The sequence below is a fragment of the Trichechus manatus genome, unplaced genomic scaffold, assembly GCF_000243295.1.
Source record: "Trichechus manatus latirostris isolate Lorelei unplaced genomic scaffold, TriManLat1.0 scaffold00106, whole genome shotgun sequence".
Taxonomy (NCBI): domain Eukaryota; kingdom Metazoa; phylum Chordata; class Mammalia; order Sirenia; family Trichechidae; genus Trichechus; species Trichechus manatus.
The window spans coordinates 499,537-515,443 of record NW_004444042.1 but is presented as its reverse complement, the minus strand read 5'-3'; the positions used below and the strand labels follow the sequence as shown (position 1 = coordinate 515,443).

At 54.7% G+C, this 15,907-nt stretch overlaps 1 protein-coding gene across 1 annotated transcript in view; it reads left to right on the top strand.

Annotated features, from left to right (window-relative positions):
* The window catches only part of ZMIZ1 (zinc finger MIZ-type containing 1), a 188,287-nt gene that overhangs the window by 158,023 nt on the left and 14,357 nt on the right, over window positions 1-15,907 (top strand). The window contains exons 6-12 of the mRNA XM_004383162.2: window positions 4,885-4,999; window positions 5,914-6,131; window positions 7,157-7,355; window positions 8,269-8,541; window positions 11,908-12,090; window positions 14,778-14,855; window positions 15,466-15,640. Coding sequence (XP_004383219.2) covers window positions 4,885-4,999; window positions 5,914-6,131; window positions 7,157-7,355; window positions 8,269-8,541; window positions 11,908-12,090; window positions 14,778-14,855; window positions 15,466-15,640 — 1,241 coding nt within the window. The remainder of the gene's footprint in view (window positions 1-4,884; window positions 5,000-5,913; window positions 6,132-7,156; window positions 7,356-8,268; window positions 8,542-11,907; window positions 12,091-14,777; window positions 14,856-15,465; window positions 15,641-15,907) is intronic.

Sequence of the window (15,907 nt, the reverse complement as noted above, 5' to 3'; positions counted from 1 at the left end):
CAGGGCCTTTCCTTGTTCCTAGCCCCCAAGGCCCCACATAGTAGCAGGCACAGTATTGTTTTTGTTGTCATTAGCTGCCATAGGCTCACCCCTAACTCCTGGCAACTCAACGCACAGCGGAGCGAAATGTTGCCGGCAAGTAGGTCTCTAGGCCTTCTTCCTAACCGTAGTCTAGAAGCTCCGCTGAAACCTGTTCAGCATCATTGCAACACGAAAGCCTCCACTGACAGATGGGTGGTGGCTGCGCTTGAGGTACATTGGCCAGGAATCGAACCCGGAAAGGTGAGAATTCTACCACTGACCCACTGACCCACTGACCCGCTGCCCTCACAGGCATGCTGGAGGGGTGAGTGAATGTCCTCTGAGGGTGGACACCGAGACGTGGTTTCTCGCTGGCACTTTGTTCACCAATGGCCTCCTGAGCCCTGTGGGTGTGTGAAGGCATCATGCCAGGCATGAGGAGGCCGAGAACTCAGGGAGATGGCCCCTGAGGCAGAAGGAGAGACGAGAGGGCTCACAGCAGCAGGGGGAGAGCTGTGCTCAGGCTGAGGTGTGTGGCAGAGGCTCCTTGAGGAGCCTGACTAGGAAGGATAAGTGGCATTGTCAGGTGGGGACAGGAACGTCCCAGGCTGAGAAGAGGTGCAGAGGTGGGAGTGCACGGCTGCTCCCATGTGAAGAGGCGCCTGGCACTCAGCTCCCAGGCAGGACACTGCAGAGATTCCAAGGGTGGAACAGAACTCCTGGGGCAGTTTTGTCTGGACGGGGCTGGAGAAGCTTGTGGCACGAGAGTAGACCAACTGGATTGGGGTGTAGTGAGTGGGATGGGATTAGTGAGAGTGGGATTCTCAGATCCCAGGGGCTTTGGCCTCCCTTTGAACTGCAGCCACAATGGAGGCCCCAAAATGCCAGGTACCTCTCACCTGGGTTAGGCATGTCTGCAGGTGGTATAACACTTGTGAGGGGAAGGGAGGGGCCTCAGGATTTACCTGGAGGTCAGGATACCTCCCACAAGCACCCTTACCTGGTAAACCAGTTGCCACTGAGTCCAACTCATGGCAAACCCATTGTGTCAGAGTAGAACTGTGCTCCATAGGGTTTTTAATGACTTGTTTTTGAGAAGCAGATCACCAGGCCTTTCTTCCAAGGTGCCTCCAGGTGGACTCGAACCTCTGAATTTTCAGTTAGCAGCTGAGTGTGTTAACCATTTGCACCACCCAGAGACTTTCCCTTTGTCATCCCAAGCCCCCTCCCCCCTAGCCATTGGGTCTCCCTGGTAGGAACCTAGGGGCCTGGCTCAGCCGTGATCCTTGGGCACCAGGGAGCCAACCGCTCCCACCTTATGGCAGTGTCTGAGCTCAGCCGAAGGCAGGGTCCCAGCTGCCTACCATGTGGGCCTGCGGGGGCGGGGGCCTTCTCCCCAGGAGGATGAGTCATAGCCATGACAGCCTGGCTGCTCCACTGTGTGGCCACACTTCTGCTTCTGCAGCAGGTGCTGGCTGGCCATGTGCAGGCACCGTGTCAGCAATGCCGCCCTGCATGTTCGTGTGCCTGCCTCCTCCCCCAGGTGTGCACACACACATGCCCCTGCATACATGTGCATGCTGGTGTGCGCCTTCGCTCCTAGAGGCAAAGGCCCAGCAGACAGCAGGCTGCCCAGTTTGGGAACATGGGTTCACTTTGCTTCTCACCGAGTGTGGGGTGGAGGGGTGAAACAGGAAGGAGCCGTTTTCCGCCCACAAGGCCCACGCCAGAGCCGCAGGGCAGTTGGGAGCTTGTTTTTGAGGCCTGTGCAGCGTTCCCGGGTGAGCTGGGGCCTCCCCGGAGCTGAGGTGCCGAAGCAGCAGCTGTCAGCTTTGAGGCCCAGGGTTTTCCTTTCTGAGCCTGGCCAGGCGTGTTCTAAAAGGATAGCAGCCTTGGGCACAACTGGGCATCAGGTCGGAGGGAGAGTTGCTGGGAGCTTGTGGGCCAGAGCCGGTGGGAAAGACCCAGGCTCTGCTAGCACACGTTCCTGCAGGAGAGCAGGTTTCCAGGGGCTTCCTCTTTGCTTGTTTGTTTGTTTGCTTGCAAAGGATCCTTTATGAATTTATTTATATGCCCAAGTAAGTATAAAAGCAGGCCTTGAGACCAAGGAGCTCATTTGATGAACCCATATCTGCCCAGTGGGGCTCATCCTTGCCTTAAAAATCAGCCTCAGGATTCCAATTTACTTTTTTTCTCCTTATTGTGGTAAAATTTAGATATACCATAAAAGCTGCCATTTTAACCATTTCCTCTTTGTTTTTAAGTCCGTACTCTGAGGGGCCCCTGTGAGGCTGAGGTGCCCACCCTGGGATGAGGCAAGGCCGCAGGCTCCCCAGTGCCCTTCCTGGGCGAGCAGAGGCCCCTCCCCAAGGAACAGGCTTGTTTGCTTGCTTTCCTACCTTCTCCTGCCTGCCCCTCCGTGTGGACTCCCCGGCCCCCAGGCAGCACCCCCAGGGGCTGTATGTGTCTGTCTGTGGAAAAGGCTGGAGGGAGAGAAGGAGGGCGCCAGGTGTCCCAATATGGCTACTCCTCCCTCAAATTCTGGTCCTGACATTCCTCCCAGAAATCACCAGTACTGCTAATACTTGCGTCACTTTCTAGCGTCTACATTTTCTTCTCTGAGCCGTATCAGACTTCTGCAACCTATCAGACTTCTGCAACCAAGGCCTGTCTTGTTCACGCTTAGTTGACTGACGCCCACAAGTAAAGTTACATGTTACACAGCAACCTGGGGGCACACGAGTTTGCATACAAAACCAAACCAAGAGTTCAAGGAGTAGTTCTCGGTCCTTTGTGCTTGCACTTGATTGTTTTCTCTCCCCTACCCCTTTTTCCCCTAATGCTGGTTCCGTGTCATGGAGGGGGCATCATGCCTACCTTGTTTCACAGATGAGGAGACTGAGGGCAGGCAGGCTCTTGACTTGCATCAGGGCCCTGAGCTAGGGAAGGCTGGTTCAGGCCTGCAGCCAAGTGAGGCTGAGTTGCTCTGGGACCCCCGTGGAGGGTGAGGCCAGAACTCCCCAGAACTCAGCCCTTTTTGCCTGGAACATGCACATTTGGTATAGCAGAGCAGGGGTTCCAGTGGTCTCTGCTGGGTCTGGAGAGACAGCGAACCAACTAGGGCAGGAGGGGACAGGGCTGACACATTCATTTGTTAACCCTTTAACTCACTTGGTCCCCACAGACTAGCTAGGGGGCTGGTCCACTTCTAGGTGCTGAGACAGCACCTGGAGCAAAACAATCCTTGCTCTCATGGAACTTCTATGCTAGGGGGAGACAGACAATAAGCAAATACGTAATCATGATAGTGGCAGCATGCAATGAAAAAAGTTCAAAAGCCCGGGTAAGGGGATAAGGGAGTATGGGGGTTGCTCTTTTATACTGGGAGGTCGGGCACGCCCTCCAGTGAGGCGTGGCTTGTGAGCAGAGACCGAAAGGAAGCGGGGCCAAGCCAGGCAGAGAGGTGAAGGGAGAGGACATCCCAGGCCAGGGAGACAGGTGTGAGCAGGAACTGTGGGCTGTGAGTGGTCCTGCCCTCCAGACATCACTTCTACAGGGAGCGAAGGGCTTCCTGGGGTGGGCGCACCGCTGGCTCCCCTCTGCCTGCCTGTCACCCCAGGGCTCTGCCACTCTCCAAAGTCCCAGAGTGGCGGGGTTCACTGCCACCTGGCTCCAGCTCTCAGTGAGGGCTCCTTCTCCTCCCAGCACCTCCACCGCTAGTAGTCCTGGCATCCAGGCCTCGGCCAGGTGGAAATGCTCCAGGCAACCAGTTGCCATCAAGTCGATTCCAACTCATGGTGACCCCATGCATATCAGAGCGGAACTGTACTCCACAGCGTTTTTAATGACTAATATTTCAGAAGTAGATTATCAGGTCTTTCTTGAAGGCGCCTCAGGGTGAACTCAAACCACCAACCTTTCAGTTAGCAGCCAAGCAAGTGGTGTTAACCATTTGTACCACCAGGAGCTCCACAGCAATTCATAGACAGCCATTATTGCACACTTACTGTATACAGGGCAAGGCATTCAGCCTGAGGATAAGTCTTTGCCTCTGATGTCTCAAGGCTCCTTTGAGAATTATCGCTGAACAGGATGTGAACTGCTGGGCCTAGTGAACGACCAGGGAGACATAGGCAGGGTTGGGGGGTCAATGTTCAGGGACAGCTCCTGGGAGAGGTAGGCGCCAAGGCAGGAAGGCCAGGCAGGGTGGGATTAGCTAGCGGAGTAAATAATTCCTAAGTGTGAGCTTGGACTTTGCCTTGTAAACACTGGAAGCCATCGAAGGTCTTTGATTGTGCAAAGTGTTTTCAGTGTTTTAGGGAGATTAGCAAGGCAGGTGTGCATGTGAGACTGGGTGGGAGGGACAGCGGCAGGGAGGCCCAAGCCCCGCTGTTTGGTGTTGCCAGGGAGGAAAGCAGTGACAAAAGGACACTGCGTTCCAAGGGCCACACCAGCTGGGCCCAGTGAGGTGTCTGGAGGAAGGGGGAAGAGTGGAGACTCCATTCAGAACCTCCAGCCCCTACGGGGAAGGAACCAGGAAGTCCTGAAGGGAAGCTGGCTGGCGGGGGACCAGAGCTCCTCCTGGAGAGCCACTTGGATTCAGAGCATGGCAGGAGGCGGGGCCTAGGTGGGGCCTGTGGGGTGCCCCACTTCCTCCATAGCCTCTGAGGCGTGCGGATTCGGAGCTCAGGTGAGACAGACAGTGATGGGATGTGGGGGGCGCTTTCACAAAGCCACCACCAGGCCCCTGGTCGGCCTGACCAGGATGGGGGCCACCTAGGACTGGCTGGGAGCTGCGGCAGCACGGTGGGCTGCGCCCCGCCTGTGCCCGCCCGCTAAACGCCGTTTGTCTTCCCTCTGCAGTGATGGGTCATTTCCCTATGACTCTGTCCCTTGGCAGCAGAGCACCAACCAGCCTCCCGGCTCCCTCTCCGTGGTCACCACCGTTTGGGGAGTGACCAACACATCCCAGAGCCAGGTAAGAGCCTGCCCTGCCCTGCCCAATCACAGCCCCTCCCAGACAGGAGTATACCTCCATCACTAGGCCCTTCAGTCACCATGCTGAGCCAGCCCACCTTGCTCTCAGGGCACACCCAGCTGGGTCCACACCCAACACAGGAGGGCAGCAGCTGGGCCCCTGGAGACTGTCCCCATCCTCGGCCTCTCTGAGGCAGTGGCTTTTATCTGACGGACAGCCGGAGGTCTTTCCCTAGCCCTTGTTTACATTGGTTAGATAAACAGTAGGACTTACTGGGTTATTGGCTTCAGGGCTCCAAAGTCTGAGGTCTGTGGCCGTGGATGGCCTGGGTCAGATGGCCACAAAATGCCATGCTTTAGACGTAGGACAAAAGCCCCTCTCACTCTCATCATCCCCTTGTGCCTTCCCCTTTTCTCACTCCTTCATCTGTCCCGATGCAGGGGCTCCCCCTGCCCAGCCTCCCATGCAGAAGACTCAGGGCTGATTGCTACCCTGGAAGAAGCTGGGGACTTCCCTGTGGTCTTGGGCCTGGGTGGCCTTTCGGCAAGGATCCTGCTGCCCCCAGAGCTGGCAAATTGGGCTTCTCTTTGCCCTCATGGAGCCCCAGCCCCAAGCATCCATGCCTCTTTGGGGACAGGAGGCTAAGAATCTATTTCTTTCTCCGCCTGCTACCTGGTGAGGACCAGCTGCCTCTGGTTGGCCTCAGCTCCCCTCACCAGAGTTGCTGGCCTCTGACAGCCACCTGGACTGGCTTTGTGGTCCTCGATCAAGCCCTCACCTGCATCCCATCGCAGGCTGAAATTCCTTCTCCTCCTCAGCTGTCCTGTTTCCCTCTCTCCCTCCACCCATTTCTCCCTCTTCCTCTCCACACTTTCTGGGGCTCCGTGGGTGATGTCCACTCTCTCTGCCCACAGGTCCTCGGGAACCCCATGGCCAATGCCAACAACCCCATGAATCCAGGCGGCAACCCCATGGCGTCAGGCATGACCACCAGCAACCCCGGCCTCAACTCCCCGCAGTTTGCCGGGCAGCAGCAGCAGTTCTCGGCCAAGGCCGGCCCCGCTCAGCCCTATCTCCAGCAGGGCATGTATGGACGGCCCAACTACCCCGGCAGCGGGGGCTTTGGGGCCAGGTGAGTGGGGCTGGCTGGGGCAGTGGCCTTCTGAAGTGGCACATCAGCCCCACCCTTCTCCCTCCCATCCATTTAAACCCCAGCTCCCTACTTCCTGGCAGGGCAGCTATGAACAAGTCCTGCTACTTATTCTTGGTTGTCCCATCAGTCAAGAGGGCACGACCCTGCCCCCCTCTCGGGGCTGGCCTGAGATGAGGCAGCAGCTAGGCTGTGTTCTGACGGCTGTCAGGCCCATCAAGATAGAAAGGCCACTGTTGTCATTCCTCTAAATGACCCTTCCCTGCCAAATATCTTCATACATTGGAAGACCTTGAGAGCCCTTGCCAGGAGAGTTGAAGAACAGCTACAGTGGGGTCCGGTTGCCCAAAGAAAGTGAAGTAATCCAGAAAATCAGCCTGTCGTATGGGCATGGAAGCAAAACTGGCTAAGGCTGGGAGTTCCTGGGTTCATGAGTAGAGGAGGAAGGGGCCAGGACCCCCAAGAGGAGCCCCTGGGATGGAAAGTGGGACAGATGCAGAAAGCAGAGGCACCCAGCCCTCCGTGTAAGAGTCCCAGCTTCCGGGTCTCACTGCAGCTCTGCTGGGTTTCTGGACCCGGGCTGGCAGAACAGGATGGCCCAGTGGTTAAACACACAAGCTTTGGTGTCAGACGGGCCAGAAGCTGCAACCTGGCTCCGCCATCCACCAGTGGAGACTTTGGGCACATTGCTTAGGTCCCCTGAGACTCACTGTCCCCATCCAGAAGGTGGGCAGCTATGCGGATGCAGCAAGCTAGTGTTCATGAGGATACACCCTGCCTGGCTCTCAGCCTGGGCTCCAGGAACACGGCAATGGGGTGCTCACCTGAGTGGCATGGATGGTTGCCAGCTGCAGCAGGCCCAGAGTTAGAGTGCCTTACCCCATCCGTGAGCTGGGGGCAGGTGGGCCTGGCAAAACCTGATCCTTTCCCTCCCAAGCCCAAGGCTTGTTCTGTGCTCATCTTAAGATTCAGGGAATACCTAACATTTCCATTCTTCTCCCTGGCAGCTACCCTGGGGGTCCTAATGCCCCTGCAGGCATGGGTATCCCTCCGCACACCAGGCCACCTGCCGACTTCAGTCAGCCGGCGGCTGCTGCAGCGGCAGCGGCCGTGGCAGCAGCAGCGGCCACGGCCACAGCCACAGCCACAGCCACAGTGGCAGCACTGCAGGAAACCCAGAACAAGGATATAAACCAGTATGGACCGGTAAGGCCCTACCAGCCGGGTCCAGCCTAGCCCGCCTACTCAGAATTGGATGTTGGTTCTTGTGAGGTCATGTGTGCTGGGGAGGGATGAGGGTGTTGGGGTACCTTTGGAAGCATGTGGAAGGTGTGTGTGTTAGGATGTAGGAGTCAGTGGAGTTGGGAGTTGGGTGTGTGGTTGGGTGCTTGCATTTGTTCCGTGTGGGTTGGTGGCTCCATATGCCTGTGCATGGGGAAAAAGGTTCTGGATAGCTTTCTGGGCCCCCTACTCCTGAGGAATGGGCTCAGTGTCTAAAAAACAGCCCTGTTTCTGGTCTTCCCCGCGGTGGCCTCTGAAGGCCAGTGCACTTCTAGTCACCCCATCCGTGCATTCTCCCAGGTCCTAGCTCTGTTCCCCAGACCTTCAGAAGGATGAGGCGGTTGTGAGGAGAGGGACAGGAGGCATGGGGAGGGGGCAGCAGGACAGGTGGGCAGAGGTGGAAGCTGGGCCACAGACTGGATAGAGAGTATGTCTCCATTGGACAAAACCAAGGGTCGGGTGGGAACTTCCAGGAAGGGATTGGAGCTTCACTCGCGACCCTCGACCCTGCCTCCATCCTCATCACTTCCATCATCCCATGCCCCTCCCACCCCTGCACACTTCCCCATCCCCTGCCTGCCTGCCTCCTGGAAATGCTGCCTGTGCATCAAGCGACCGCTCCCCACCCCACCCCACCTTACACCCCCCAGCTGGGCTGCGTCTTTCCTGTGTGGCCTGCAGAGGGCAGCAGTGAGCGCAGGAGGCCAGCTGCACAGCAGAGTGCTCCCCACCCAACCCTCTCACCTTTCCCACCTGCCCTCCCTGCACTTTCAATGCATGTGGCATTTTATTCTTTTTTTTTTTTCTTCTCCTGTTGAAGGTCTGTTCCTCTTTCCAGATGGGTCCCACCCAGGCGTATAACAGCCAATTCATGAACCAGCCCGGGCCACGGGGGCCTGCCTCCATGGGGGGCAGCATGAACCCTGCCAGCATGGCAGCTGGCATGACGCCCTCGGGGATGAGCGGCCCTCCTATGGGCATGAACCAGCCCCGGCCGCCTGGCATCAGCCCCTTTGGCACGCATGGGCAGCGGATGCCCCAGCAGACCTACCCGGGCCCCCGGCCCCAGTCCCTTCCCATCCAGAGCATAAAGAGGCCATACCCGGGAGAGGTGAGTGGGATAGGGCAGAGTGGTGGGCAGGATGGAGAAGGGTGAGGATGTGGGGCTTGAAGGCACAGGGTTTTGAGTGGTGTCTTGGAAAGGGCATGGATTGACCTTTGGAAAACCCCAGGTCTGCCACTTGAGCCACCTTGAGCAAGTTCCATCACCTCCCTGAGTCTGTTTCTTCATTTGAAAAATGGCAGTGACAGTCCAACCCACCCTGTAGGGCTGCATGAGGGACTTAACCGTGGGGTGTATAAAGGGCTTCACGCAGGGCCTGATGTGTGCAAGCACTGAGCAAGGTGTGTTGTGGTTGTTAGCTGCCAGCAAGTTGCTCCGACTCATGCCAGCCCCATGCACAACAGAGCAAAATTCTACCCGGTCATGTGCCATCCTTATGATCACTTGTGGATCGAGTGTTGCAATGCATGAAGGTTTCATTGGCTGATTTTTGGGAGTAGATGGCCAGGTGTTTCCTCCTAGTCTGTCTTAGCCTGGCAGCTCTGCGGAAGTGCATTCAGCGTCATTAAAAAAAAACCAAACCTGTTGCTGTCGAGTCGATTCCAACTCATAGCAACACTATAGGACAGAGTAGAACTGCCCCATAGGGTTTCTAAGGAGCACCTGATGAACTCGAACTGCCGACCTTTTGGGTAGCAGCCATAGCTCTTAACCACTACAACACCAGGGTTTCCAAAATACAGTCCTCCGCTGACAGATAGGTGGTGGCTGCGCATGAGGTGCATTGGCTAGAATCAAACCCAGGTCTCCTGCATAGAAGGCGAAAATTTTACCACTGAACCACCAGTGCCTCTAGCAAGGAGTAGCCGCCACTATTATTGTGTTTTGTCTTGGTCAGACCCTAACTGGGTGACTCTGGGTAAAGAACTAAACTTCCTGGGGTCCACATCCCTCACACCTAGAGGAGACGTTTGGGGCTTCCCCAGCTTCCAAGCGTGGACATAAAGCAAAGCGCTTTAAAACCCTAGAGGCTGTGCTCACCCGGGGATGTGGTTGGAAGGCAGGTGAGGGCATGTTCTGTGGGATTTGTTTCCACTGACAGTCAAGTCATTTTGTCGGGAGAGCACCAGCCATTTGGCTGCCTAGCCAGCTCTGCCAGGTTATTGGGGAAAATTTAGGGAAGTAAAGCCCATACTTCCTGTCCACCGGGACCAAGACTTTAGCAGGAAAGGAAAGCCTTAAGCAGGGACCTGTGAGGGAATGGTACATGGTAGGGATATGGGCTCTGGGGTGGGCTTTCAGTCAAAGGACGATATTCCTGGAGGGGGTGTCACAGGGCCTTCAGGAGCATTCACAAAACGAGTTGGCAGCCAGTGGCCACGTGGTTATCAGCGTAAGGATTTAGTTTGCCTGCAGAAGACACCAAAAATACCGGTTTGCCATTGAATTGACTGATACACGGCCACCCCAATCGCCCATCTTTCCAAAGTAATCACCAGGACTTTCTTCCTGAGGCACCTCTGGGTGGACTCAATCTGCCAACCTTTAAGTCAGCAGACAAGCCGGTTAACCGTTTTCACCACACAGGGATTCTGCAGCAGACGGGGCCCCAGGATCCTGAGCCAGCACTCACTCCTCATGAAGCCTCCCTTCCTTCTCACCCCTCCTGCCCATCGTCCCCCAGCTCTCTGCTTGGACACTCATTCTCAGACACAGAAGTGTGCCCTTCAGCTCTGGCTCGGAAGTCTCTGTAATCCACCTCCGCATCCTTCCTAGCATGGCGGGGAATCTGGCTTGACAGATTGGTGGAGGTGTCCTGAGTCCAGGAGGGGAGAGATGGAGGCTGGGGTCAAGCCAGTTCATGGAGGGGCCAGAGGAGAATGGCGTGGGCTGCTCAGGCCCTGGCCTCACTCCCCGCGCAGCCGCCACGCAGTTTCTGGGCCCTTTCTCAGCCCCCTCTGTGCTCAGACTCCCGGCGTCATCCCACTGGTTTGGCTGAGACGCATCTGCAAGCCCAGCCTCAGGGCTGCCAGCACCAAGGGAAGCGAGTGAGGACAGGCTGCAGCCAAATGCCTGGTCATTAGCCTGACATGAACCTCAGTGTCTTGCTTCCAGCTCCTGCCTGGCATGGCAGAATGCATGAAAGACTCTCTATTATTTTTACTGAGTTAATCATCCTCTTCATAAAGTGCTGCTGCTACCCATCTATGAAATACCTGGTACTGGGCACAGCCTCCTGTGTCTCCCATGTGGTCACAGACAGTGTGGCCCGACCCCATCTGGGAAGGCTGGCCTCCACATTGCAGTGGCACGCCCAGTCATGGAATTGTTGGAACCCTGGGATGAGGGCAGAGGTGGGGGTCCGGTCAGCTCGTCCCCTCTCCCAGATTGCACAGGACTCTAATCTAGCCTCTGACACAACCTTCTACTTCCATATGTCCAGTGATGGAAGGCTCACTGTTGTGCAGAGCAGCCACCATCTCTCAAGAGCCTGAGTTGTATAAAGTTCTTTATCACTGACGCTGGGACCTGCCTTCTAACCCTGGGTCCTTCATTCGTTGAGCAAGTGTTTGTCGAGGGCCAGTTGTTTGCTGGGCACCGTGTCGCAGCAGTCCACATGGGCCTGTGAGCCCAGAGGGTAGAGAGACAACTAAATAGACATGGTGTTTTAACAAATAGGAAAGAAAGCAGTGATATAATGTTCCAGCGTGTGGGGCAGCAGGGGGCCCTGAGGATCACCTGATTTCACATGAGCATGAGCAGGAGTAGCAGGTGTCAGCTATGGCTGAGGACAGCGGTCCTGCCACCTCCCAGAACTGGCTTTCCTCCCGTCCCTCCACCACCTGGTTCCCCCCGCCTTCTGCGCTGTGGCAGTTTGTCCGTGCCCAGAACTGACCACCACACGTGCTGTGTTCTGCTTGGTGGGGAGTGTGGGGACAACGCCTCCCCGACTGAGCCTCAGAACGGGGGTAGGGAGTCACCTTTCTGGAAGCTTGTCCTGTGGTCTTCGTCCACTTGTCACAAGTTGGAGTAAATGCTCTGTGCGCACAGCTTTGTGCCAGGCGCTAAGAGAGACGGGGGCTTGAGAACTGAGCCCTGGGCAGCTGCTTCCTTGTGGTGGCATAAGCGAGAGGCTCCCAGGTACCCCCAGAGTGCCGAGGTAGGCCTGAAAGGGATGGCCCTGGTGGCAGGGTGGCATGTAAGCTGGAAAAAGGCAAAAGGAGGTATCCCAGGATGCGAGGGCAAGAAAGGGCCTCGGGCTCGCCTGGCTCAGCCCCTCCCCTTTGCACATGCGGAAGATGCTTTGTGGGTGGGCAGAGGAGCTGCTGGTATAGGGCAGTGCTGGCATTTGGGTGAGCAGCCAGGCTTAGAGCCACTGACAACCTGCCCTCTCCCCTTTATCTGCCACTACAGCCCAACTATGGAAACCAGCAATATGGACCAAATAGCCAGTTCCCCACCCAGCCAGGCCAGTACCCTACCCCCAACCCACCGCGGCCACTCACCTCTCCCAACTACCCCGGGCAAAGGATGCCGAGCCAGCCAAGCACCGGGCAGTACCCACCCCCGACGGTCAACATGGGGCAGTATTACAAGGTGAGTCCCACCCTGGGGCACCCACCCTCAGGCCCCCTTCCCACCCATGTCATTCTGACTCCCGTGTGTGTTCCCTAAAGACACCAAGGGGTGGGCAGGGGTCTCTGAACGGGTCCCCGTGTGCTCAGAGCTATATGTGCATTAGCTTCCCAGGGCTGCCGTAACAAATACCACAAACTGAGCGGCTTAAAACAAGAGCAGTTTATTTGTGAATGTATTCTCATAGTTCTGGAGGCTGGAAGTCCAAATTAAGCTGTTCGCAGGCCATGCTCTCTGCAGGCCTCAGGGGAAGATCCTTCCTTTCCTCTTTCTAGCTTCTGGTCGTGGCTGGCGATCCTTGGCATTCTAGATTTGTAGCTGCACCACTCCAGTCTCTGCCTCCATTGGCGCATGGCGTTCTCCCTGCGTGTCTGTCTTTACGTGGCGTTCTTATGGGGACACCAGTCATTGATCTAGGGCTCATCCTAATCCAGTATGACCTCCTAACTTGATGACCTCTACAGAGACCCTATTTCACGTGTACCAGGGGTTAGGACTTCGACGCACCTTTTTTCTACCCACAACACTGTTCATGCGGTGGCCAGGAAGCCAGCCTGGCTTCTCTTGGTGCCCATTCTCATGAGACTCAAACGACAGTTTTCCGTCTCTTGCTCTTATCTGTGGCAAAGATACAGTTTTTAAAGAAAAAGCACACACCCTTGGTATATTAACATTTCCTTTAAACTTTGGTTCTCTCCATGCACACAGATGGGCACCAACATCTTACATAGTTGTTATCCAGCTCTAATCCTGAGTTTGTTACTTAGCATGAGATCATCTGCATCTTATCACTACAGAGCCCTCTCTCTGCACAGCTGCCAAGTATCCCACTGAGATGACTGCACTGCATTCTGTCATTCCCTTTCTGTTGGACATATGGATTGTTTCTGGTTTTTGATATAATAAAAACCAGTTGTTGAGTCAGTTCCAACTCATGGCAACTCAGTAGGTGTCAGAGTAGAACTGTGCTCCATAGGATTTTCAATGGCTGATTTTTTGGAAGTAGACGGCTAGGCCTTTCTTCCAAAGTGCCTCTGGGTGGACTCAAACATACAGCCTTTTGGTTAGCAGCCAAGTGCATTGGCTGTTTGCGCCACCCAGGGACTCCTATGTATTAAATTGTTGTTGTTGTTAGGTGCTGTCCAGTTGGTTCTGACTCAAAGTATAGTGGCCCTGCCCAGTCCTGCACCATCCTCACAATCACTGTTATGCATGAGCCTATTGTTGTAGCCACTGTGTCAGTCCATCTCATTGAGGGTCTTTCTCTTTTTCGATGACCCTCTACTGAGCATGATGTCCTTCTCCAGGGACTGATCCTTCCTGGTAACATGTCCACAGTAAGTGAGACAAGGTCTCACCATCCTCATGTCTAAGGAGCATTCTGGCTGTACTTCTTCCAAGACAGATTTGTTCTTTCTTTTGGCAGTCCATAGTGTATTCAGCATTCTTCACCAACACCACAATTCAAAGGTGTCAATTCTTCTTCAGTCTTTCTTATTCATTGCCCAGCTTTAATGTGCATATGAAGCGATTAAAAATACCATGGCTTGAGTCAGTGACATCTTTGCTTTTCAATACTTTAAAGAGGTCTTTTGCAGCAGATTTAGCCAATGCAATACATCATTTGATTTCTTGACTTCTACCTCCATGGGCATTGATTGTGGATCCAAGTAAAATTAAATCCTTAACAACTTCAATATTTTCTCCCTTTGTTATGATGTTACTTATTGGTCCAGTTGTAAGGATTTTTGTTTTCTTTATGTTGAGGTGTAATCCATACCAAAGGCTATAGTCTTTGATCTTCATCAGTAAGTGCTTCAAGTCCTCTTACCTTTCAGCAAGTAAGGTTATGTCATCTGCATAACGCAGGTGGTTAGTGAGTCTTCCTCCAGTCCTGATTCTGCATTCTTCTTCGTATAGTTGAGCTTCTCGGATTATTTGCTCAGCATACAGGTTGAGTAAGTATGGTGAAAGGATACAACCCTGACGCACACCTTTCCTGACTTTATACCATGCAGTATCCCCTTGTTCTGTTCACTGGACTGTGTCTTGATCTATGTACAGGTTCCTCCTGAGTAAAACTAAGTGTTCTGGAATATATTAAATTAGGTGTCCTTAAGCAGAAACACACATAAAACAAGCTTATATATTGATCACTTGACTAGAATGTTGTGACCAGAGGCTCTCGGGAGCCTAATCCTGCATTTTGGCTGGGAGCACTGGCTCAGTATTCACTAATTCAGTGTTTAGGGCAGCTTTAGAGGACGCAACTACCTAAAATACATTCTCAGAAAGACTCTGGAAATACTTTACATTTATTTGCCAAAGAACTATGCCAGTCTACAGAACCATTCACCATGTGGGTTTACTATTTTTGCTACAACTTCAGCACCCGGAGTGTTTCTATTTTTGTAAGCTCTTTTGCTGAATTAATAGCTGTGGACAGAGAGAGACCTAATTAGACAAAATGCTGTTCCTGTGGATGATCTGCTTAACTCCCACCCTGCCCCCTTGTGCCACCCAGCACCAGACGAGCCTCTTACCATCCCCTGGACCCCTGGTGAATTTTAAAATCAAGAGGGAGAGAAGGTTTCCCATAGCATCTCTGCCTTCCACTCATAACATTGTTGTTCATCTTGTTTTAATAGCCAGAACAGTTTAATGGACAAAATAACACCTTCTCGGGAAGCAGCTACAGTAACTACAGCCAAGGGAATGTTAATAGGGTATGTGCAGATTTTAGTATTTAAAGTTATAACCCACATGCAGTTGTTGGATGAAAGGGGTCCTCACTGTTTCTGACATTGGGGTGGGAGTGCCATCCCTGGTCACCTGGCCTGGATGGGTGGGGAGAGACAAGTGTAGACCCAACTGGTCACAAAAGAGAACAGAGGAGGACTGAGACAGGTTGTGGGGGGTGGTTTCCTTGGGACCAAAAGGCCTGCTGATCCTACTCCAAAGGACCCCAGTGGCATGGGGGAGGAGGCAGGGAGGGAGGGTGTGGCTTAAATCGTGATGTGGGAAGCCTGTGCAGTGGGCAGTAGGAGACCTGGGCTTGATCCCAGCTCACTTTTTCTCCTGGGGGGCATATTAGACAAGTTCTCACCACCCTGAGCCTCAGTGCCCCATCTGTCAAATGGGCAGAGGGGCTCCTGACACTGGATGATTAAGTGGTGCTGTGACCCAGATGAAGGGTGGGGAGCCTTCCCAGACCCACCTGTGCTCCAGTGGGGGCAGAGGCCTGAGTGCTGGCCTTGTTGGGGGGTATGTCCACAGCCATGGCCTCTCCCATCCCCATGACCCCATAATTTCTGTATGGTCTCTGTTTCCCTCCAGCCTCCCAGGCCGGTTCCTGTGGCAAATTACCCCCACTCGCCTGTTCCAGGGAACCCCACGCCCCCCATGACCCCCGGGAGCAGCATTCCCCCATACCTGTCCCCCAGTCAAGACGTTAAACCGCCCTTCCCGCCCGACATCAAGCCCAATATGAGCGCTCTGCCACCGCCCCCGGGTGAGTGCCCCAGTCTCCCCTCCCCTCTGGCCTGGCAGCTCCAGCCTGGGACCCCAGCAGGCTTCCATGGGGCCATCGTGGCCATAGGGGCAGGGGGCTTGGAAATTGGCTGCCCTGTGCTGTTGTTGAAAGGGCAGGGAGCTTGACAGCAGTTAAGCCCCACCGAGAAGAGATACTGGAAGTGAGTGAATGCGGGCTTCTAGGGGCTGGGCTGCCCGCAGCTTTCCTCCCTCCTGCCCCACCTGGTGACCACAGTGCCAGTGTACC